This window comes from Mesoplodon mirus, assembly GCF_964341445.2.
Source record: "Mesoplodon mirus genome assembly, chromosome: 3".
Classification (NCBI taxonomy): Eukaryota; Metazoa; Chordata; class Mammalia; order Artiodactyla; family Ziphiidae; genus Mesoplodon; species Mesoplodon mirus.
In genome coordinates, this window is record NC_138978.1 from 165,518,970 (window position 1) to 165,543,950 (window position 24,981).

Genomic DNA, 24,981 nt, shown 5'->3' on the forward strand with positions numbered 1-24,981 from the left:
CTATAATCCTTTTACTATCCTACGAGTGTCCAGTGGTGGAAATGATGCTGCTGACTATAAACGGAGGACCTTCCTGAAATAACTGCACACGACATTTCCACTTGAAATGTGTAGAGTGTTCCCCAGGCTTGCTTCAATAGTAAAAATAACTGGCTACTCCTCAGGGTCCCTCCAGGACCAAGGGAGCCGGGACCGCTGAGGATGGGTTTTTAGGTCAGGCATCCTCTCTACTTAGAAGGATGTGGGAAGACTTTTGTTTCCTAACAAAGGTAAGGGCTTTGCTATTAAAAATGGTAAGGACTTAGGACCCTAATTTTTTTTTACTAATTGCCCAGTGAGAATGGTGAGAATTAATTACAGCACACACAATTTCATCCCAGCCCAAGATCCAATAGAGTTAGTGGGAACTCACAGCAGGATGGAGCACAAAGCAAACTCCGAGGAGTGGGACAAGTGGGAAGGGGTGAGGATTAACTCCATCCCAGGCACCGAGAGAGAGCGCCCATCTATCTGACAGCCACTTTGGTACCTAATCTTAGGACATTTCTCATCACAGTCCAGGGAAATTGCTAGAAATTAAAGGTTCAAGGTTAAATAAGGGTGCACTACAAAAGGTGGCTGGAACCTACCATAGACAGTCTAGGGCAGGTGACCCCTAAGCCTGTAAATATCCAGGCAGACAGCATCATGTAGCCCATGGGCTACATGTAGGCCATGTAGCAAGATGCCAGCCCTGACCTGGAGTCCCAAGGCGATGCTCGGGGCCCTGGGAGGCGGACGGGAAAAGATGAAGCAGGGCCATCTTACAGAGGACAGGACAGCAGGCAGTCTGGATCTCAGGGCGGGGGCTCAGGAGTGTGGGCTCAGACACACAGTTGGGGAGGGACCAGTGAAGGAAGAGAGCACAGAGGTGAGAACCGGGGCCCAGGGCCTGGCTCACACTAGCAGCCCTGTGACTTTGCCAGTGCCTGGGCATCAAACAGGGCTTCCTATCTCCTGACTCTGACAAGAAGGGGCAGCCCGAAGTGGGATCAGGGCAGAGTCTGTAACAAAGATCAAGCGACCCACCTCTGAGCAGGGAGACGGACTTCCTACACGTCAGGAGCCCTGTCATCAGGGTCTCCGGTGAGAGAGGTTCCCACTCCATGAAGGGTACCTGAGGGTGAGGGGGAATTCACCCATCTGGGAACCCCTGATCATGAGGTGCAGGTCTGCAGTCTGCCCTGGGTGCCTCTGGGCCTATCTCTGAGAAACAACTCAAGGTGGTCTGGAGCAGAAGGGCAGAGGAGGGAGTGGAGACCTGGCCTGAGACCGGCTTGTGGGATACGACCGGGAAATGGAGCAGGTGCCAGACAGGGCAGAGCGGACATGCTGGCTTCAGGTTTGGTGGCCTCAGTCACAGTTCTAGAAATAGTAGCAAATAGTAGCAAAAGGCTGATCAGGTGTATATATGGGGGGCGGGGAATGATGAAAAATTGCAGGGGCTGCCATTGCTCGGGATCCAGGCAGCCCAGTGTGTGAGGCTGGATGCAAAGGGCTCACTCAGACCTAGGAGGGGAGGGATGGTGACGGGGGAGAAGCCAGTCCCTGGACTTCGGATCAGGGTGGGAGAGGGGTTTAGTACTAGGTGAGATGGTAGATCTGAACTAAGTAGCAAGACAAGAAGCAGAGGACAGCAGAACGGACAGACACCTCGTGCACATAAGATGAGAAAGCCAAGCACCTGGTCCTTGTCTGACTGACAGCAAGGAGGCTGGGCAGTCCCGCGGGAGCACACGGGCAGGTCTGCACCCAGCTGGGCCAGCACATCCAGTGGGATATGATTCCAGCATGAGACTGGAGAAGGCAGAGGGAGGGAAAACAACACATCAGGACACACAGGTTCTTAACACTGACCGTTTCCTGGGCTTCTCTGTGGGGAGGCAGTCGTAGATGCAAGGCTGTCTGTCTTGTCTCTGCTGAGAGAAACTTATATTTCCTGGCAGAATCATTAGGCAATTTCCATTTCTTTTCTACCTTATCAGTTCAGCTGTCTGAGGCTCATTTACCTTAACATGTACCTGGCCCCTCTATCTTGGGGCATCTTTCTTCTTTTCATCTCTCTTCCTCCCTGTAGCTCTGCCAAGAGGAAAGAAAATCCAGACTTGCCAATAAATGCAACCTCCCATGGTGACACAGCAAAAGAGAAAGAGACAAGAAAAGCAGCATTAATGATTTGCTTTAGACTCACTAGATTAGTTGTTAGAGGTCCCGGGCACCGACACCAGAGGTTATCTTCATGGTCATATTCAAATTCCTGTCTGAGTAGCAGAACCTGGCGTTGCTCTTAACCTCTCCATCCAGTTCCATCACCCAAGGGGGAAATTTTACATTCAGCCTTTGATGGCCGGGTCTTCATCCCGTGTGTACGTATGTATGTATGTGTGTGTGTGTGTTGAAGGGTGGAGGGGGCTCTTAGAACCACATCTTCTCGTTGCCAGGGGTAGCATAAGGTTTCCACTCTGGACTCCTGGTCCACGGCGGGTAGCATCTAAGTGGGTCAGAAGGAACTGCATGCAGGAAATAGAACCCCTAGTCACAGGCAAGTCAGGACCCCGCAGCTCTGGCGTTTTCACTTCTGACTTAAAGAGAATCGTCCTCAGTGCTCGGCATAAAAGCCTCAAGATGGACAGAACAGAATTAATAAAATGTATGCAGTGTCATTGAGCTCCAGGTACTGCGCTAGGTCCTCCTGTACTTTACTATCTCATTTAATCATCGCAATGACCTACACGCAGTTTTATTATCAGCTCCATTTCACAGAACAGGGAAAATAAAGCCCAGAGGACTTAACTACAACTCCACAAGGCAGGGAGTGGAGGCTTCAGACCCACTTCAGACCATCTGTTTCCACAGATACATGCTCTTTCCCTCAGCTTGGTGGTTGTCAGAATGTAACTGGCATCAGAATCACCTGGAAGGCTTGTCATAGCACAGATCTTTGTCCCCACCCCTAGAGTTTCTGGTTCAGTAGGTCTGGCATGGGGCATGAGAATGGTCATGACTATCAACTTCCCCGGTGATGCTACTGGTCTGGGGACCCCACTTTGAGAACCACTGCTCTATGCCGTGATGCTCGCCATGAGGTAATATCCTCAGCCCAAGACCTACCAGGAAGCAGCAAGGGGCTCTAGACTGCATACTTGATGACCTGGTGATGGCAGTAAGTGCATGGCAGGGTGGCGAGAGCAGCCAGGGGCCAACCCGCCCATCCAGTAAGGCTTGGCTGTCAGCTGGACCGCAGGTTCTCTCCGTTAACGCTACCCTCCCCTCCCTGCCAGGTTCACCCTGTGGGGAGTGGACAGCACAGGACGACGCTCCAGGCCAAGTGACGTGATCGTGAAGACCCCTTGCCCGGTGGTGGATGATGTCAAAGCCCAAGGTAAGAGACACTGAGGCCAGCAGAGTCTGCAGAGGGATGCTCCAGGGACCTCCCCTCGCCATGGGGAAAGGGGGAGCAAGAGAGTCAAACACAACAACCTGGAGTTCAGCAGGGAAGGGGGAGAATTCAAGGCTCAGGACAGGAGCATCTCCTTTCCAGGAACTCCTCAACCTCTGCCTCTGGCGGAAATCTGCATTGCGTCCCGTTATTCCACATAGTCTGTAAGTCAGAGAGCCAGTAGGAGATACCAGTGAAAGCCCCAGACACACGTGGCAGCACACCAGGTGCTTAGGTACATGGTACCAGGTGCTTTAGTACCTGTGACCTCTGCCCTCAGGATGCTGACTGGATAACTTACTCTCTTCATACTTTTTGGTACACATCTGAAAGATTATTTTGAATTACAGCATAGGAAGGCTACAGATTTAGAATTAATTGCTGTATCACTCCCTCCCTACCAAAGATGTGTCAAAATCTTCCTTCTATATTTTAAGAGTTGTTATGGACCAGTTCTTTGGTAAAGCATTGTCCCTCTTCAGTGCACCAGAATGAGCCCGTCAATTAGGAAGAGTGTGTTTTCAGTCAACATTCATTACATGAATAGCACGCTTCTTGCTGCTGCTTCTCCTCATGAAGTTCCCTGGGGGTCTTGATGTCGTCACTTGCTCTAAGGCTTATTACATCCCCTCCAAAACCAGAACTGAACTCTCTTGGGCACCACTTCTGTGGGGCTCTGGCACCAGTTCAAGTGATCTGATCAACTAGTAATTTCTATTAACCGTTGGACTGCTAACGGACCGATAGTATACGCACATTAACAGAGATGGCGACTGATGCTAGAAATTTAGGTTGTGCACGTTTCAGTAAGAGAAATGCTATTGCCGAGCTGGCATGCGGTACCCCTCAAATCACCTTAACTGTGGCTCCTGACTCCAGCTGTATGAAGTTGGCTGTGAGTGGACACAATCCCACAATGTTCAAAGGGTGATGCGAAGTCCCTGTGGGCAGAGAGACCGAGACCTGCTTTAATTAAAATCCCTGATGCTGTAACACTTCACACCTTCTGAAAGGACTTCCGTTTATTGCCTCATGTAACACGCGTGGCATGTTAAAGGCACTGTTATTTCCAACACGGAAATCTGATCGCAGAACGCCTCTTCTTACAACTCTTTCATGGATTGCTATTCCTCTTGTGATGAAGATCAAAATATGTAACAGGCACATTAGGACTTAAATGGAGGGGCCCTTGCCCACTTCACCAGCCTCTTCTTGACCACATTCCCCATCAATCTCTGTATTTCCTGAAGCCTCACTGCCTTTCTCAGTTCCTCCAACACACCATTTCCATTTCCAACACGGAGCCTTTGCACGTGTTAGTCTCACTACCTCAAATACTCTCCAGTTCGACCCCTTTCACTGATTAATTCCTCTCAGCCTGCAGATCTCAGAGCAGGTGTCCTTCCTCAGTACAGAAGGGGTCCAGGGCCACTGCTACATGCCCTCACAGTACCATGTTTCTTTCCTTCAGAACATTTATCTCAGTTTGTTATTATAATGCCTTGTTCAATATCTGTTTACCTCATTAGACGGTGAGTTCCACGAGAGCAGAGTTCTGGTCTCTGTTTGCCTATGATTATGTCCCTAACACTTAGAAAGGAGCATGGTGACTGACTCGTTCCAGGAAACGTAGACTCTGGAGTCAGACCACCTGGGGTCGAATTTCTGCTCTACCATCTAACTACTTGACCTTGAGCAGGTTACCTCACCTTGTGCCTCAGTTTACTACTCTGTAAAATGGGGTGGGGGATAATGGTACCCTAGATAATAAGTTTCTAGTGAGAGTTAAATTAGTGAATTTATGTATAGTGGTTTTAAGTGCCTGTCCAGTAGTAACTATTCAGTAAATATTAAGGAGTATACATTGTGGGATTGTGTCCCTCATGGTCAACCTGATACAGCTGGAGTCGGGAGCCATGAACAAGATGATTTTCAGGCTACTAGCACATCAGCTTATACACAATATTTCTCTTATTGAAACTTTCCCAACCTAAACTTCCAGCATCAGTCAATGTCTCTGTTAAGATCATTAACCATGCGTAGAGTTTGTTCTCGAGTAGGAACTCAGTAAATATTTATTTATTTATGTATTTATTTATTTTTATTGGAGGATAATTGCTTTACAATGTTGTGTTAGTTTCTGCTGTACAGCAAAGTGAATCAGCTATATGTATACATATAGCCCCTCCCTCTTGGACCTCCCACCCCCCTAATCCCACCCATCTAGGTCATCACAGAGCACCAAGCTGAGCTCCCTGTGCTTTATAGCAGGTTCCCACTATCTATCTATTTTACGCATGGTAGTGTATCCTAATCTCCCAATTTGTCCCACCCTCCCCTTCCCCCACCATGTACACATGTCCATTCTCTATGTCTGTGTCTCTATTCCTGCCCTGCAAATAGGTTCATCTGTACTATTTTTCTAGATTCCACATATATATGTTACTATATGATTTTTTTTTCTCTTTCTGACTTACTTCACTCTGTATGACAGACTCTAGGTCCATCTACATCTCTACAAATGACCCTATTTCATTCCTTTTTATGGCTGAGTAATATTCCATTGTATATATATGTACCACATCTTCTTTATCCATTCATGTGTCATTAGACATTATGTTGTTTCCATGTCCTGGCTATTGTAAATAGTGCTGCAGTGAACATTGGGATACATGTGTCCTTTTGAATTATGTTTTTTTCAGGGTATATGCCCAGTAGTGTTATTGTTGGGTCATATGGTAGTTCTATTTTTAGTTTTTTAAGGAACCTGCATACTGTTTTCCATAGTGGCTGTATCAATTTACATTCCCACCAACAGTGTATGAGGATTCCCTTTTCTCCACACCCTCTCCAGCATTCATTGTTTGTAGATTTTTTGATGATGGCCATTCTGACCTGTGTGAGGTGACACCTCATTGTAGTTTTGATTTGCATTTCTCTAATAATTAGTTATGTTGAGCATCTTTTTATGTGCCTCTTGGCCATCTGTATGTCTTCTTAGGAGAGAGGTCTGTTTAGGTCTTCTGCCCGTTTTTTGATTGGGTGGTTTGTTTTTTTTATATTGAGCTCCGTGAGCTGTTTGTATATTCTGGAGATTAATCCTTTGTCCATTGCTTCATTTGCAAATATTTTCTCTCACTCTGACGGTTGCCTTTGTCTAGTTTATGGTTTCCTTTTACAATTTGCATGGAAACACAAAAGACCCCAGATAGCCAAAGCAATCTTGAGAAAGAAAAACAGAGCTGGAGGAATCAGGCTCCCTGACTTCAAACTATACTGCAAAGCTCAGTAATCAAGACAGTATGATACTGGCACAAAAACAGAAATATAGATTAATGGAACAGGATAGAAAGCCCAGAGATAAACCCACACACCTATGGTCACCTGATCTATGACAAAGGGGGCAAAAATATACAGTGGAGAAAAGACAACCTCTTCAATAAGTGGTGCTGGGAAAACTGGACAGCTACATGTAAAAGAATGAAATTAGAACACTACCTAACAAACACCATACACAAGAATAAACTCAAAATGGATTAAAGACCTAAATGTAAGACCGGACACTATAAAACTCTTAGAGGAAAACATAGGAAAAACACTCTTTGACATAAACCACAGCAAGATCTTTTTTGACCCACCTCTTAAAGAAAATAAAAACAAAAATAAACAAATGGGACTTAACTAAACTTAATAAATATTTACTAAATGAATAGAACATTGTCCCCATCTTATAGATGTAGACATTGAGATTCAGAGCAAAGTAAGCTGACCAGGGTCACAAAGCTAGCATCTTACAGGGCCTGTGCTCAGACTCATTATTTGACATCAATCCCTATTTTGCTTAGAATGTTAAATTAGATATTTAGAGGATTATTATGTAAAAGACTGAAAACCTTTCTTTGTCTCTCAATACTGATGAAGAAAAGACATATCAATACATTAAAAAATAGTGTTCAAGTTATATAGCAAAATAATTCTCCTTTTCAGGATTATTGGTGTCCACTGAGATGTTATAGTAGAATGGAGACCTTTAAGTATAAGACAAATGTGCTTCTCTCTGGAGTGAGTGTTGCCTGGTTTGTAGGGTATGGACTGAATGACTTTTGAAGGTCTCTGAAATCCCTTGATGATGAAAGCAGAATCTGGGGTTGAAAACACCTAGATGAGAGACTGGGAAGGACCCAAGTTACCCTTATTTCATCATCTGTTGATTTCTTACTCCAAGCCAGAGTAAGAACAGGTGTTGAGAAGGTGTCCCAGCTATTTCTGTTTTGGAGAATTTGCTGATGTCCTTGCCAGCAGTGGTAGGCATCTTGGACTTGTTTGCTGAATAGGCAGCAGGCTGGTTGGACGTCAGTGGGGTGAATAGCATGTAGGAGAGATGCCACACAATGCCACCTGCAGGAATAGATGGATAGAAGCAACTCTGGAATAAAGAGTGGCCAACAAAGAATAATCTGCCCAGGAGAGACCGCTATCCTATTTCTCTGTGGGGCTTCTTTGTGTTAATTCTAGTCCCCAAAGCATATCAAGATGTGCTTCTGACCATTTGTGCTCCCTGACGAAGAACACTTTCTGAAATCCCAGCAGACCAGATGGAAGCATGAGAAGCAATTTAATGCTGAGAGAATGAAATAACATTCCCAGGTCCCGTTATCCTTCAGCCAGAGAGGAGTCCTGTACCGGGCAGATGTGGAGATTAATGAGTTAGACTAATTGAGGACATCCTTGCAAATTAATACAGGCTGGCCGTTATACCAAAAAACATATGCTTTGCCTCCTTCAAACCCAGATGGCGATCATAAATATAGCTCACTTGGGTTGAGTTTACAACTAGTGACAAATGGGAATTACCTTCTAAGTGACCCAGGGCATGACCTCAGCTCCTAATTATCTAACAGGAAGCCAGACCCTATTTCTTTCTTTTTTTTTTAATCTTATTTTTTTAATACAACAGGTTCTTATTCGTCATCAATTTTATACACATCAGTGTGTACATGTCAGTCCAGACCCTATTTCTTATACGATCATTTTCCTAAACTAGATACTTTCTATGAAGAATTTTACTGCCTCATGACAGTAAAGTCACTGAGCAAGGAAGTTTCTACCAATGTTTTACTGAACACACCCTTTTCCCAGCAGGAAAGGCTAGAGTCAGTAGTAAGGTCAACCTAGTCTCTAGGTTGGGGCATGACCTTCAAGGGTTCTTCATGTGGCTTCACTAAGTGAAGGCTAGTTCTCACCCGTCTTTCCTCCAACATCCACCATCCTCCTTTCCTGATGCCAAACATAAATCCTACCCATTTCTTCATTTGCTTCTTCCACAGTCATTTATTAATTAATACCACAGCCTGGTGTTCGATGCTAAAGAAACAAGAAGAACTAGGCTCAGAATCTATTTTCAAGAACTTTATAATCAGATTTCATGAATTTATCAAATCAGACAACTTATTTTAAGCCCTTACTAAATAGCTGGTCTAGGCACTGGGGGCAAAATTCCCCTGCCTCATGGGGATTATATTTAAGCAGGGGTGACAAAGCGAAAAAGTAGCAAAATACGTAATATTTCAGATAGTGACATATGTTATGGAGACATATAAGCAGGGAAATGGTTTAGGAAGTGCAGGGGGTAGAATTTCAAGTAGAGTGGGCTGAGAGGAAGGAGAAGGAGGAAAACACACAGATATCTGGAGGTGGTTCATTCCAGTAGAGGAGCCGCAGTGCAGACATCCTTGGCGTGTTTGAAGAAGAGAAAGGAGGCTCCTCTGGTGAGAAAGATGATGAGAAGGAAAGGAGCAGGAGAGGAGCTCTGAGAGGCTGTGGGGAAGATCCTGTAGTGCTTGGTCATCAGAGTAGGCAATGGGGTTCTGCTAGGGACTGGGATGGGAAGCCCTGGAAAACTTTGGGCAGAAGAATGACATGATCAGACTTAACGTTACAGGATCGTTCTGTCTGCTTTGTTGAGCATGGACTCCAAATATTGGGTCCAAGGTGGAAGTGGGAAGACCGATTAGAAGGCTATGGCAATACAGAGGAAAGATGATATTGTTTTCAACTAGAATGATCAGGATATAGGTGATGAGAAGTGGTCCAATTCTAAATTATTTTGATGGTAGAACCAAAAGGATTTGCTAAATGGATTGAATGTGGAGCATGAGAGAAAGAAGAGTTATTCCAGCCTTATCCTATAATGTGAAAAGTGATGTATAGCAATGTGTCCAAAGTGCTCAGGGAATGCGAGCAAGACCACCTAGTTCAACTGCTTGTGATTTTTCCCTGGCAGACCCTAGCAGCCTATGTGAAGGTAAAGGAAAGGCAGAGATGGAGCAAGCTAGTTGAGGACACTAGCAATGGGCCGCGTAGATCAGGTTAGGTAGACAAGGATGTAAATACAGGACTGATGCCTGGAGTGAACGAAGATGTCAAAGGACTTGGGGTTTCTGTCATTTAAGAACAGATTTGGTAGCAATAAGAAGTATAGGAACCATGAAAAGAGGTTGTGTTCACAGTACATATGTGATATTTGGATTTATTATTTCAGAGGTGGAGAAGTTCTCAGCCCAATGATTGGCTTTGATGATGGGGGAGTCTCTAGACTTAAGCAGGCCTTTCATTTTGGCAGTGAAGTCACCCAAAATGGTGGTAAGAAATGAGGTGGAGAATATATCGAGATGCTAGATTCTGCCATGTCTGGAGAAGCATAGTTAGGAAGTGAGTGGTGGGAAATAGAAAGAGACAGGTAAGTTTTTAAAGTGTAGGGACTTTTACATATATTGAGAGAAAAAATTGTTTTTGGGGAGATGGCTCTTTTCTGGCGTACGAGAAGGATCCCTCAATACTGGAGAAGGTGTCATGCAGGTTTCAGCCAACACAGGGATATGGAGGGAAGGAAGAGTGTGTTCCAAGGTCAAGGGTGAAGGGAGAGTTGGTTGCCACGTAACAGTGTTGGTCCCAGAGGAAGTAAGAAAGTTTTGAGAGAATGAATGAGTATAGAACAGTGGTGCTCAAAGTGTGGTCCAGACAAGCAGCATCAGCATCACCTTGGAACTTGTTAGATATGCCAATACTCAGGTTCCAACTGAGACCTACTGCATCAGGAACTCCAGTGGGAACCAGAAATCTGTGCTTTCACAAGCCTTCCAGGTTGTGAATCAAGTTTAATTCTCAAGTTTGAGAATCATTGGTGTGAAGGAAGCACAGAGCAGCATGGGGAGAGAAGGGTAGGGGAGAGGACAGACAGACTTGGAGGATGGGGCAAAGGGGCTTTGCAATTTGGACAGTGCTTAGAATGACAAAAATATAAAGCCAGGTGGGATTCATTGTCCTCAGGTTTTCATGCGGAATCCTGTGGTCAGTTACTTCAGTGTGGGGACTTCAGACTGGGGTTTCAGGTAGCTCCCCCCGAAATAATGCAAATGATGACTTAGGACCTCCATTCAGGAGACTTTTGTTACAGCAGCCAAGGAAGCCACTGGCAGAAGGTATAGGTGCTTCCCAGGATTCTTATTTCACAGGAAAAAGAGCAACCACTGCTGGGGGATAAGAAAGCTCCCTTCTGCCCCTGGAGTCACTCCTCTCATTTAAATAAGACTATTTCCCCACTCTTGGACTCCTGTGTTTCAGTCTCTCTCTGTGTCATGGCATTGGGAAAAGCATGCTCTAGTAGAGAACCAGTAATTTTTAAAAATAATATCTGCTATTGCCCAACCTTCCCCCTCACTCACTTCCAAACACCATGGCTTATTGCTGCTTTCAGATCTGCTGCCCGCCATAGCTGGGGGGCCTCCGTGCTGGCATTTCCTCTCCCTCCTGTGCTGTGCCCCAGATATCCTCACAGATCATTCTCTCCCCTCCTCCAAGCCATGGCTTGAATGTCATCTTTTCAGTGATACCCCTCTATTTAAAATTGCAATGCCCCATCCAGCACTCCCAACCTTCCTTCTCCTGTTTTACTTTTTCCCACTTTCTAACACACTGTATTTTACTTATTTATTATGTTTATTGCTTACCTGAATGTGTCCTACCACCAGACTGTAAGTGTCACAGGATGAGGACTTTTTGTCAAAGTTTCTCCCTGGTGTAGCCAAGTACCTAGAAAAATGTCAAGCACATGGTAAGCACTCAGTAAAAATATTTATGGAATGAATTAATGAATAAAAGTGTACGTGCTTTGTCCAGACATCATGCTAAAGAAATGCTTTACATTCGATATCACTCTTAGCCTCACAATAATCTTGGAAGATATGTGTTATTAACCATCACTGAACAGACAAGGAAACTAAAACCCAGAGAGGTTAAGTAACACGTCCAAGGCCACACAGCTAGTGTAATGGAGCCCAACTCCATTTGATGTCATGGTGCCTATTCTTTTTTTTTTTTTCTTAACATCTTTATTGGAGTATAATTGCTTTACAGTGGTGTGTTAGTTTCTGCTGTATAACAAAGTGAATCAGTTATACATATACATATGTTCCCATATCTCTTCCCTCTTGCGTCTCCCTCCCTCCCACCCTCCCTATCCCACCCCTCCCACCCTCCCTATCCCACCCCTCTAGGTGGTCACAAAGCACTGAGCTGATCTCCCTGTGCTATGCAGCTGCTTCCCACTAGCTATCTACCTTACGTTTGGTAGTGTATATATGTCCATGCCACTCTCTCACTTTGTCACAGCTTACCCTTCCCCCTCCCCATATCCTCAAGTCCATTCTCTAGTAGGTCTGTGTCTTTATTCCCATCTTACCCCTAGGTTCTTCATGACCCTTTTTTTCCCCTTAGGTTCCATATATATGTGTTAGCATACGGTATTTGTTTTTCTCTTTCTGACTTACTTCACTCTGTATGACAGACTCTAGGTCCAGCCACCTCATTACAAATAACTCAATTTCGTTTCTTTTTATGGCTGAGTAATATTCCATTGTATATATGCGCCACATCTTCTTTATCCATTCATCTGTTGATGGGCACTTAGGTTGCTTCCACGTCCTGGCTATTGTAAATAGAGCTGCAATGAACATTGGGGTGCATGTGTCTTTTTGAATTATGGTTTTCTCAGGGTATATGCCCAGTAGTGGGATTGCTGGGTCGTATGGTAGTTCTATTTGTAGTTTTTTAAGGAACCTCCATACTGTTCCCCATAGTGGCTGTACAAATTCACATTCCCCATGGTGCCTATTCTTAACCATACTTTTGGGTCTGAAGCCTTCAGTCCCAGCCCTGTTCATTTATTCTGATGCTCGAGAGATCTTGGCTCCCTTCTCTTTTTTTTTTTTTGTGATGAAGCTGTGTATGTAGACACTCTGCTCTCTTCACCTGCATTTTAACTATTCTTGAACACCACGCATGTCAAAGAGAGGGAAGACAGATACCTATTTTGGAAAACTCGAGACTTCTGTGAAGCTGAAAGCTGGGTTAAATGATAACCAAAAATATCTTATAGTCTTTAACTTTCTTTGAGTTAGTGAATTCTTGAGATGCTATGAAGGCTAATGAAATAATATCCATAAATTCCCTCATTGGAGATAGGAGGGGCCAGAAATACTCGGTCTCTAGGACCCTAGCGTGTAGATCTTTCTGAATATAATATCCTATTTACCGATGAAGGCTTTTAAGCACACCCTGGCGTTAGATTATCTTGGTTTTAGGAGATTTATGGTAGAAACTGGGACTATCCCACCTGGTCTCAGGCACAAATGCTTCTGCTAACGGGAAGCATTAGCCTACTCTAGCTGGATATTACTATTGTGTTAGGAGAATAGTAAATATGCCAGAAAATACCTTCTCAGTCATCACTGTTGCTCAGCAGACTGTCACAACCAGGGCCTTAGGCCTGTGATTCTATGTCCCATCACTGGAAATAAGAACAGATTGACAGCAGTAAAAGGAAGAGAGAAGGAACCCCGAACCTCCCTGTCTGGGCTCTGGTCTGTTCACCTGCGTTTCCGCACTGCTGGTCATTCTTCTCTAAGTACGTACTCCCTGCTTCCCAGTGAACAAGCACAGCCCTTAGAATAGTCCTTCTGCTTCTTCCCATTTACTCCAGAAATGACAGACTCCCTGCATATCTACTAGGAGTCTCTCTTACTTGGAATTTATGGGCCAGCCAGGGCAATGTCCTCTACCAGAAATAGTCACCCCAGAAAGTGTCCCCCAAGACCCTGCCTCCTGTATCTTAAATTGGTTAAACACTACCATCCCCTGAGCATAGGTACGAAAGAGCAATGGAAGATAGATAGAGTTTTAAAGCTTGACTCCAGCCCACACTGGCTCTATGACCTTGGGCAGGTAACCTGGCCTCATTTGTAGCACAAAGACATTCATATTCATTGTGCAGGGGTGGTATGAGGATTAGAATTCACACATGTAAAGTTCTTGGCAATCAATAGGCTGTTAATACATAAATACCAGAGCTCTTTATATTCTATATAATTTTTATTTATATTCTTTATATTCTATATAATACCAGAGATCTTTATAGTCTAAATCACTGTCCACTTTATCTCTTGATCTTATTTTAACAACCTGAGAATTTTAAAGTCCTGAAAATCTGAATGGATTTCTCAGCTGAAATTATTTTTATTGCAGCTTAAAGATGCTGGTTACAAGGGTTGAATTGCTAAAGGGTTGGTACAACCCAGGTCTGGAGATATATCACCAGAAACCCTCCACCAAAGTGGATTCAAATGACCGCCAAGGTCATAAATTTCATTCACTTAGCTAACATTTTTTGATCTATTATTTTGTCTGGCCTTTTTCTTGCCACTGAGGACACTGAGGAAGTAAGGTCTGGCTCCTGTTTTCATAGGCAATGGGCAAGATAGACAAAAAGGGAAATTACTGCAATGCTTGGGCAGAGTAGAGGTAGAAATTTTATTCATTCCAACCCAGGAAACTCTTAAAATGATGACTCAGTCATCACCAGCAGCCTTGAATTCACTTGGAGTCGTGACAAGGGATCAGGGCATTTAGGCTAACAGGGGGTCAAGTGGTCAAAGTCTGGCTTAGATGCCTGTAGACTTAGTCTCTTCATCCCCAGATTTAACACTGGATCTGAGACAAAGCTCTCCAGATCTCAGGTCCCAGCTGTTTAGGAAGAAAATGTCAACAAATCTCCTTTCTGACAGGTTTAATGAGAAAATATTTAATGATAAAGTGCTCTGAGCTCCACAGGAAAAAACGCCAAGGCTACACAAATTCATTGCCACTTTGCCACATCACCAAGTTCAATCTTAGCAATGTATACCTTGGAGGCAGAAATATAAGAGGTCTAAATTAAGCCAAAAGATCACTTGTTTGGAACTGCAGAATGCACTGGATTCAACGTACATGTCAGCACAGATCTGCAAGCTTGCCTTCCTACCTGTCTGGGTGGCCCTAGCAAAAAGACCTGCATTCCTGCAGTCACGGGGCCAGGTTGCTTTTGGCACTGTGGCTACTCCAGGTTCTTCAGGTTGCTGGAGGCATGACCTGACAGTTCCTGACTTCATCCCTGAGCTGAAGGCTGCTCCCCGCTGCCCAGGGCTTCCCCATTGCCCTTGCAGGACTCACTTTGTACCCAAGCATGCCGCCTAGAGGTGCAGGAGAGTTAATGCCTCATGGGGGCAAATGTGAAAAGTCCCCATGGACCAATCCTGAATGGGAGCTGGATATAAATTCTTCTTCTGTTCTCCCCCAGATGGACCAGTGAGGATCCAATAGCTTCATACATCCTCTCCTGCAAAACACAGCCATCAACTCCTTAGAGCATTTTCTTATATTCACTCTGCCTCCTTTCTTGCCTCATTTCTCTCTATCTTCCCTCCTGCTTCTCTGGGATTGCATTTGCCAATAAAGTATCAATGAGCTCTTGCCTCAGGCTCTGTATTATTAGGAAACATGGGTGAAGACAAAGAATATTATCACCTAAATTGACCTTAGAGAGATTCTATTTGAAGCCTATCATTTTATAGAAGAGAAAACTGAAACGTGATAGGGCAGGAGGTTCAGTATTCTTTGAGTAATATCACACACACACACACACACACACACACGCATGCATGTATATATACACACACATATACATGCATATACACACCTATGTGCCTGTATTTATAATCATTTATGTATATGTGTATATATATGTATATATGTGTGTGTGTGTGTGTGTATATATATATATATATACACACATATATATATATATATATATATATATATATATATAAAATCTTATTTATTGGCCTTTTCTCCCATCCTCAGAAATAGCAGACAAGATCTACAATCTCTTTAATGGCTATACCAGTGGGAAGGAGCAGCAGACCGCCTACAACACCCTTCTGGATCTGGGTTCCCCCACCCTCCATCGAGTCCTCTACCACTATAACCAGCATTATGAGAGTTTTGGAGAATTCACCTGGCGGTGTGAGGATGAATTAGGCCCCAGGTAATCAATAAACTTCTTATCTCTTTTAAAGACCTCAGCTTTTTGAAATTTTATGGAATGCAGAAAGATTCTTCCTGACCTTACACATAAAATCATTTTATTTTAGGAAGGTAATCCTAAATTTTCTCCTTTCTTCAAAAGTAAGAAAATAGGCAGCGGGGCGGGGGATGTCCTGTACAATGGTCTTCTAGAAAAGTTGATAAATTCAGGTCATACGAGGCATCCTGAGACTAAGTCTCCTTTCCGATTGATCAGATGTCAGACAAATGGGATGACTTTTGGGTGATACTTTTATTGATCCCTTTTGGCAGGAGAGCAAGAATTCTGAGTGCCAGAGGATCCTACTGTATTGATTTTCTTCATTTATTTTCTTTCTCTCTTTCTCTTATTCTTCTCTTCTTCTCTTCCACTATAATACTGAATTCATGAATTTGCAGATATCCTGGGTGAGCTTAGCTGCTGTAAGTCCTGTGCTTTTAGACAGCTCAGTTCATACTGATTAGTTATGGATAAGCTGTATTTATGCTGAATTTAAGTCAAGCCATGAATGCATTTCCTGAACTCTGAAAAAACCTTTGCCCTTGAGCTGTTTTACCCCCTCTTTATCATGCTGACGCAGCATTCCAAAGGCTAAACTGTAGGAGCCAAAAGCTTAGTCTTCTGAAAGAAAATTAGGAATTTTATTGAAGAGGTTATCCAAAAATATTTACTGCATATGAACTTTACATATGTTATATGCATCATACAGATGTATTTCGAGCTAAATTCTGCACTCTCTTGAAAGGCAGAATGGGGGTAGCAATGACCCATCTTGACATCTAACTTGGCCAAAGTTAGGATAATGTAGTGTTTGCCAACTTGCCCTGGCCCCAAGGTTACAACTTCCTAATACTCAGTACTCCTGCTTTTAGGTTATATAGCCCAGATAGAGTTCTTGGAAAGAGAGGAATGGGAAGAATGCATAGAGATAACACCTTTCATTTGTTCCATTCAACGTGGCTGTGTATTGCTGCTCTGAGAAGAGAAGATTTCTCTGGAAATACTAAGATTTTCAGATAAATACAGTGAAGAGGCTTTTCACATGGAATGTCCCCAAACTTATATGTCCCCAAACTATTTAGGAGTTCATAAAGAAAAAAAAATAGGGGAAGAAAGGAAGGGAGGGAGGGAGGGAGGGAAGGAAAGAAAGAAGAGAAAGAAAGAGAGGAAGAAAATAAATGAAGAAAATCAATGCAGTAGGATCCTATGGCACTCAGAATTCTTGCTCTCCTGCCAAAAGGGATCAATAAAAGTATCACAAAAGTCATCCCATTTGTCTGACACCTGATCAATCGGAAAGGAGACTTAGTCTCAGGATGCCTCGTATGACCTGAATTTATCAACTTTTCTAGAAGACCATGGTACAGGACATCCCCCGCCCCGCTGCCATTTTCTTACTTTTGAAGAAAGGAGAAAATGTAGGATTACCTTCCTGAAATAAAATGATTTTATGTGTAAGGTCAGGAAGAATCTTTCTGCATTCCATAAATTATTTCCCAAAGTTTATAAAGGTTGGTTATTCTTGGGCAAACAGATGCCATGGCTATGGACAGGACACAGAGGGAAATATATAAGGGGGCTCGATTTTGGTAAAAAGTAAACCCTGGGTTAGAAGGTATATTAAGAAATAGCCTCCCTGCTCCATACCTTACCATTACTTCTGCCCTATTATTACTCATACCTAATATCATCCCCTCTCTCCAGCTCTCCCCAATTCCCTTCATGCTCCCTCCTCCCCCTTCCCTTTCCTGCTCTCTTCTCCCTTCTTCTGACATTTGTTGAGTACATATATGCAGTTCTTTGTCAAGGAACATAAATGTCACAATTTGAATAGCACTAACATTGCATACATCATCTTGATTTCCAAGGGAATTTGGACTGCTTTTAAAATTTCTCTCTTGTAACTCAAGAGTCAGAAGGAAAACTGGTTAATGAAGAAAGTGAGCAGCGGAAAAAAAAATGCAGATCTCATTGTAAAGTAAGGCCTGCTGCTGACTTGACACTGTCTTCTCAAAAAGAGAAGACGCTCAAGAGTCTTCCCAGGAGACTCTTTCATGTGTAATACTGGTTTTTTAAGGCTGTATATTAGGGGGGAAAATTGTAGTTTCATTAGCTTGTGGAAAATCAAGTTTTGCTTTTCAGTGTCATGGATCTGGGGGAGAACCACAGGAAACAAGAAATCTCCTGCCTTGAGATACTTCACCACTTTGGAGTTAGTTGTGAGAATAAATAGAAAAGGGTCAGAGGGTACATATGCCCTGCAAGCAAGCAGAAAGTATTCCCTTGCTTCAGTTAAATCCAATTCCATTAAAATTCATGGAAGCCTCCATGAGAGTTGAAATACTTTGAGGACAACCTTGGTCGCATCGCTCTTAAGAAAGAAGAAGGCTCTGAGATGGTCAAGGACATACCCAAATTAATTATTACCTTTTTTAAAAAGTGAGCAATGAAAATAGCCACAAAAAACTCCATGGGCTAATTAGATCCATTTGTCTGAAAGGATGGCTAGGATGTGTTCCTTTATCCATTTCTTCAAGATGAGGCAGATGCTGCCCTTTAGTCTTTCTTCTCTCCCGCTTCGTCCACATCCCAAGAATGTGTCAACAGCTAATGACATGCAGCAGGATAGATTAAGAGGAAGGCCACCAAAGTCCCTGTTGATGACGACTTTTGGAAAGCCTGCTTGGCCAAACGGCAGAGGCTGATGGGCAGAGGAGAGGCAATCTGCATAAGATGTGACTTAGTCGGCAGAGTGTTTGTTTGATATTCTCTGACCCACCATTGCAGTGGGAGAAAACTTGACTGGCCTCCGATGACCTCCCACTCTCTTGGTCCCTTGACTTTGCTGCCACAGCTCAACATCTTGCTTCCAATGTCCGTCATCCCCGCCCGTCTCTCGCTTGCCCTCCTTGGAATGCGGTGAGCTCACCCCTTGTGATGCTCATAGCCAGGACGGAAGAAGCGGCATGAAATGAATGTGCTTCTTGTTCTTGAGAGCTCATCCTAAACCTGGTGAAGAAACTTCCGGTTTCTGGAAAGAACTTCTGATTGAATTAGAAAAGAGATGCTTCCTCACATTGACGTTAGCCTAGCAGTTGATAAATACTGCAAGGGGTCCTGTTCATTGAACTTTCCAGAACAGATTTTAGAGCCTCACATGGGCTTGCTGGAATAAGAGACTATTCTTTCATGGGTTTCTGGTCACCCATGGTTTTTTGAAGAAGGGAAAGAACACAGCTAAGTGAGGGGATCCCCGTTCCTTCCCTTATCCTAAGTGTTCAGAGTCAAAGCCAGTGCAGGCTGAGAACTGGCTATCAGGCAGTCCCACCTCTAACACCAGAAGTGGATGCCAAGAAGAAGCCGTACACCGGTGAGCTAGATCCTGGCGATAGCCCGCTTCCCCAGGCTATGCGCAGGGGGTCTCACACTCTATTCTTGGCCCAGTGGGATCACTCCTTTACAGTGTGTGTGAACTTGGGGAGACCTTGCCCTCCTCTTCCCATTCTCAGGGATCTGCAATAGCTCAGGTGCCCTCTCATCACCTCCTCTTCTTCCCACTCTTTGGATGGGGTCTCAGGGGTCTCAATGGCACCAGCCTCCTGACTTTCCGAGGGAGATTGCAGAACAGAGCAGGAGCTCACCTGGGGGTTAAGTAGGTGATGCGTGCCCCTGAGAGTCTGCATTTTCCCAAAGAATGACCCTATGTCAATATGCACTGAGGGTGTTATTGTTCGTGCCCTTATTACACTACAATTACCTTCATACAGGCATAATTAGTTACACTTGATATCCCCCAAAGTGCAATACATTCTACTCAGTTCAGAAATACCCTTGAAAAGGGAAATCTACAGTCAAACACATTATTTGTCATTTAATGGTGATAAATTACTGGCTTTAAAGTAAATTGATTTGATTTGTCAGCTCTGATTTTAAAAGAGCATAAATTCCCACTAAAGTATGTCATTTTCTCTTCTTTATTTGTCCTTATTGCACTTTGTTTCTTTGTTTCCATTTTGGTGCCCTACTTTGCTCGTCCATCCTTATTAATTCATTATTTCATTCATTCATTCATTCTTCCGTTCATTCATTCATTTTCTTGACATGTATTTATGGAGGTTCCTCCTCTTCTAAGTGCCAACCATGGAACAGTAAGCAAAATAAATGGGGCTCTTCCCTCTTGAAGCTTAAAGTCTCACACTGTTTACCTTTCCCGCCTTCTCTTCTTTCTAACCTAAGCATCCTCCATGCTTGATCCGTAGGAAAGCCGGCCTCATCCTTTCTCAGCTTGGGGATCTCAGCAATTGGTGCAATGGACTCCTTCAGGAACCCAAGATAAGCTTGCGACGCAGCTCCCTCAAGTACCTGGGCTGCCGCTACAGCGAGATCAAACCCTACGGACTTGACTGGTCAGAGCTTAGCCGGGACCTTAGCAAGACGTGTGAGCAGCAGACCCTGAGCATCCCTTACAACGATTATGGGGACAGCAAAGACATCTAGCGCCATGACGCCAGAGAGCAGCTGCCAAAAGGAAGCAGGAGAAAGGAGGGGAAATGTCTGGGTTGGTGTGTGGATTTTTCATGTTTTTAAGGGAATGTTCAAACCTCCACAGGCAACATCTAAGCCAGGGAGAAGGTGATCCTTGCTTCCTGCAGAACTTCTCGGGTATCATGTTCTCCATCTGTGTGGTCAGTAAGCCTGCTAGCCAGGGCTTCCTAAATTTCTTCTTAGGGAATTACTTTGGGGCTTGTTTTGCGGTTCATTTGTTTTGTTCATGTTTTGTCCAAGAGGTTCATCAAAACACTCGGGTTCTGCCATGCTTCTCATGAAAGGGCCATCAGGTTGGTGCACCCTGTGCTCACTGAGTTCCTATGTCCCTTGCACCTGGGGACAGAGATGAGGCCAGATAGTTGTAGAGTGGCCTCAGACCCCAGCCTCAGATGTCCTAGGGAAGCTCTCACACTAAGAGCCTAAGCTCTGCTCACAGAGAACAACAGCAAGAAAACTGGGAAGGTGGCCCCTGTGTAGGTCTCATGGTTTCCTCCCCCGGCCTTCCGATTGCTATCTTCACACTGCAAAGGTGAACTTCGCCTCCATTATGGGCCCCGGTCGGCCTCCTGGATTTTTAGGTCCTCCCCCATTTTAAGGGAATTAAATCTCCTTCTGGAAGAACTCTGCCTTCTCCTCTGAACAATATATCTTTAAGAGGCAATAAAATGCTACCTGTCTAATGCGCCTGCAGAGCAGTCTACCTGGGAGTCTGGTTAGCAGTCCATGTTCTAGAAAAAAGAATGTAGTTTCTTCTTTTAAAAAACTCCTGTACCTCCAGGGTGAACTTCTGCAGACCACTAGTGCACATCGCACGCCCTGATTCTCTGTGGTGTCCGTGCCGCTTACCTTGCACAGATCCGTCCTGGCTGATGTCCGCTCTGGTCAGCACGGGTCAAGACCTCCATGTCAGTGTATTAGTGAACTCAAGTTATTACCCATCACAAAACACTTCCGTCCATTCTCCCCGTTGCCAAATTTGCTTAGTTATGTTGCTAGTTTTGCAAATCATTTCTCTAGGTGAGGATTCCACCATTTTCACCCCCCATCTAGTTGCCAGGGGCAGCAGAGGTTCTGTGTAGGTGAGCTCCCCTGACCACAGGTAAGGGCCAGGCCACTGCTTCTGCCACCCCTGCTCCCTGAGCATTGGCACTGGCACAAGTGGGGGCCTGGCCAACGGGAAGTCCAGCCTCTCAGAAAGAGCTCTGCAGGGCCCTGTGGACCAGCAATGGCCTTAATTGTCCTCACACACCTCAGAGGCCTGAACACACACTTTCAGCCACCCTGCCTTTGACCAGGGCTCCTCATTTGGAAACACAAGAGAAAGGTCAGGAAGGAGATGCAGAATCTATAAGGCCTGTCATTGAGCCCTACTGAATTTTTTCTAAGTGGTTAGAATGACAGAGCTTGTTTGTTGCGTGCTTACTGGGTGCCAGACGCTGCTCTAAGCACTTTACATATCGCTGAATTCTAGCAACAGCTCATTTCTTCCCTACCTGAACCACCATTTGAATTCAGGCTGTCGGACTCCAGAGCACAGGATTTTAACCCCTCGCCCTTCTCAGCTCTGCTTTCCATACTGCCGGGACGCGCAGCTTTCCCTGGCCCCCGCCTCCGTGGCACAGATATGCCTGCAGTGCGTTGCAGTGGGAGGAGGGCACAGTGCATCCTAACCCTGCAGCCGGGGCGCCCTTTGGGACCACGGATCTGCAGCACAAGCCTTCTCCCCGCCAGTGCCTGACAGTGAGCCTGTGGCAGGGCTGCAAGCACAGGTGACCTCACGCCCCTCTGCATCTTTCTGCAGAAAGATGGAAAGACAGTATATCTACTCTGAAATGCACCCCCCTCAGTTCCAGAGCAAAGGCTGGCAGAAAACTGAGACCCGCCTGGGGTCAATGCCGGGCGGTGGGTGAAATGCCTCAGAAGCCAGTGTCTTACCTTGACTGGAGAGGAAGGGATACAGGAGGCAGAAGTGGGACCCCAGCCAACGGGGCGGGGCCTTGGTGAGAGCTGGTTTTGCCGCTGCTACTCCGTTATTCAAGTCTGCACAGCACGATGGGTCTGCACAGCAGAGGACCAGGGCCTTGGGCCAGAGAGGGGGGCCGGGGAGTGGCATCAGGGACACCGTTCCTTGTCCCCCCTTCTGTGTTATTAAAATAAAGCACGCTCACGCTTCCCTCACTCCTCCTGTCTCCCCCCAGGTCCCTCCTCATCTTTGTCTGCTTCTCCTGCCTGACACCCTTCCTCCTCAGCCCCGTCCTCCTCCCTCCGTGACCCTCTCCCTCCTTCAGTGTCCCCTGTGCCCTCCACACGTACACACAGTATGTGCACACACGCACACACAACACACTCTACATAGTATATACACACTACACAAAACACACTACCCACACTGTACACACTCGACAGAGTATATACACATATTACACACACCAGACACATGCACACACTACACATGCAACACACACTACATGTGCACACACTACACACATGCTCTACAAACTGCACAGTGTGTACACATACTACACGCACAACACACACTCTACACACAGTGTGTACACATACTACACACAACACACACTCTACACAGTGTATACACATACTACACGCACAACACACACTCTACACACAGTGTATACACATACTACACGCACAACACACACTCTACACACAGTGTATACACATACTACACGCACAACACACACTCTACACACACTGTGTACACATACTACACGCACAACACACACTCTACACACAGTGTGTACACATACTACACGCACAACACACACTACACACTGTACACATACTACACGCACAACACACACTCTACACACAGTGTGTACACATACTACACACAACACACACTCTACACACAGTGTGTACACATACTACACACAACACACACTCTACACACAGTGTATACACATACTACACACAACACACACTCTACACACAGTGTATACACATACTACACGCACAACACACACTCTACACACTGTGTACACATACTACACACACAAGACACACGCTACACACAGTGTGTACACATACTACACACACAACACACACGCTACACACAGTGTGTACACATACTACACACAACACACACTCTACACAGAGTGTGTACACATACTACACGCACAACACACACTCCACAGTGTGTACACATACTACACACACAACACACACGCTACACACAGTGTATACACATACTACACACACAACACACACTCTACACACAGTGTACACATACTACACACACAACACACACTCTACACACAGTGTATACACATACTACACGCACAACACACACTCTACACACAGTGTGTACACACACTACACGCACAACACACACACTACACACAGTGTGTACACATACTACACACAACACACACACTACACACAGTGTACACATACTACACACACAACACACACGCTACACAGTGTGTACACATACTACACGCACAACACACACTCCACACACAGTGTGTACACATACACGCACAACACACACGCTACACACAGTGTATACACATACTACACGCACAACACACACTCCACATACAGTGTATACACATACTACACGCACAACACACACTCTACACACAGTGTATACACATACTACACACACAACACACACTCTACACACAGTGTACACATACTACACGCACAACACACACTCTACACACAGTGTATACACATACTACACGCACAACACACACTCTACACACAGTGTACACATACTACACACACAACACACACTCTACACACAGTGTATACACATACTACACGCACAACACACACTCTACACAGTGTGTACACATACTACACACACAACACACACTCTACACACAGTGTATACACATACTACACACACAACACACACTCCACACACAGTGTATACACATACTACACACAACACACACTCTACACACAGTGTGTACACATACTACACACACAACACACACTCCACACACAGTGTACACATACTACACGCACAACACACACTCTACACACAGTGTATACACATACTACACGCACAACACACACTCTACACACAGTGTATACACATGCTACACACAACACACACGCTACACACAGTGTATACACATACTACACACAACACACACTACACACACTGTATACACATACTACACGCACAACACACACGCTACACACAGTGTGTACACATACTACACACAACACACACTCCACACACAGTGTATACACATACTACACACACAACACACACTCCACACACAGTGTATACACATACTACACGCACAACACACACTCCACACACAGTGTATACACATACTACACACAACACACACTCTACACACAGTGTATACACATACTACACACACAACACACACTCCACACACAGTGTATACACATACTACACGCACAACACACACTCCACACACAGTGTATACACATACTACACACACAACACACACTCTACACACAGTGTGTACACATACTACACACAACACACACT

At 44.7% G+C, this 24,981-nt stretch overlaps 1 protein-coding gene across 2 annotated transcripts in view; it reads left to right on the top strand.

Annotated features, from left to right (window-relative positions):
• ASTN1 (astrotactin 1) overlaps positions 1 to 20,432 on the top strand; it is a gene marked incomplete at both ends in the record, with an annotated part of 326,987 nt that extends 306,555 nt beyond the window's left edge. For both annotated transcript variants that reach the window (XM_082612742.1, XM_082612743.1), the window contains 3 exons: positions 3,321 to 3,421; positions 15,713 to 15,896; positions 20,195 to 20,432. In XM_082612742.1, the coding sequence (XP_082468868.1) occupies positions 3,321 to 3,421; positions 15,713 to 15,896; positions 20,195 to 20,432 (523 nt within the window). The remainder of the gene's footprint in view (positions 1 to 3,320; positions 3,422 to 15,712; positions 15,897 to 20,194) is intronic.
• Between the last annotated feature and the right edge of the window lie 4,549 nt (positions 20,433 to 24,981).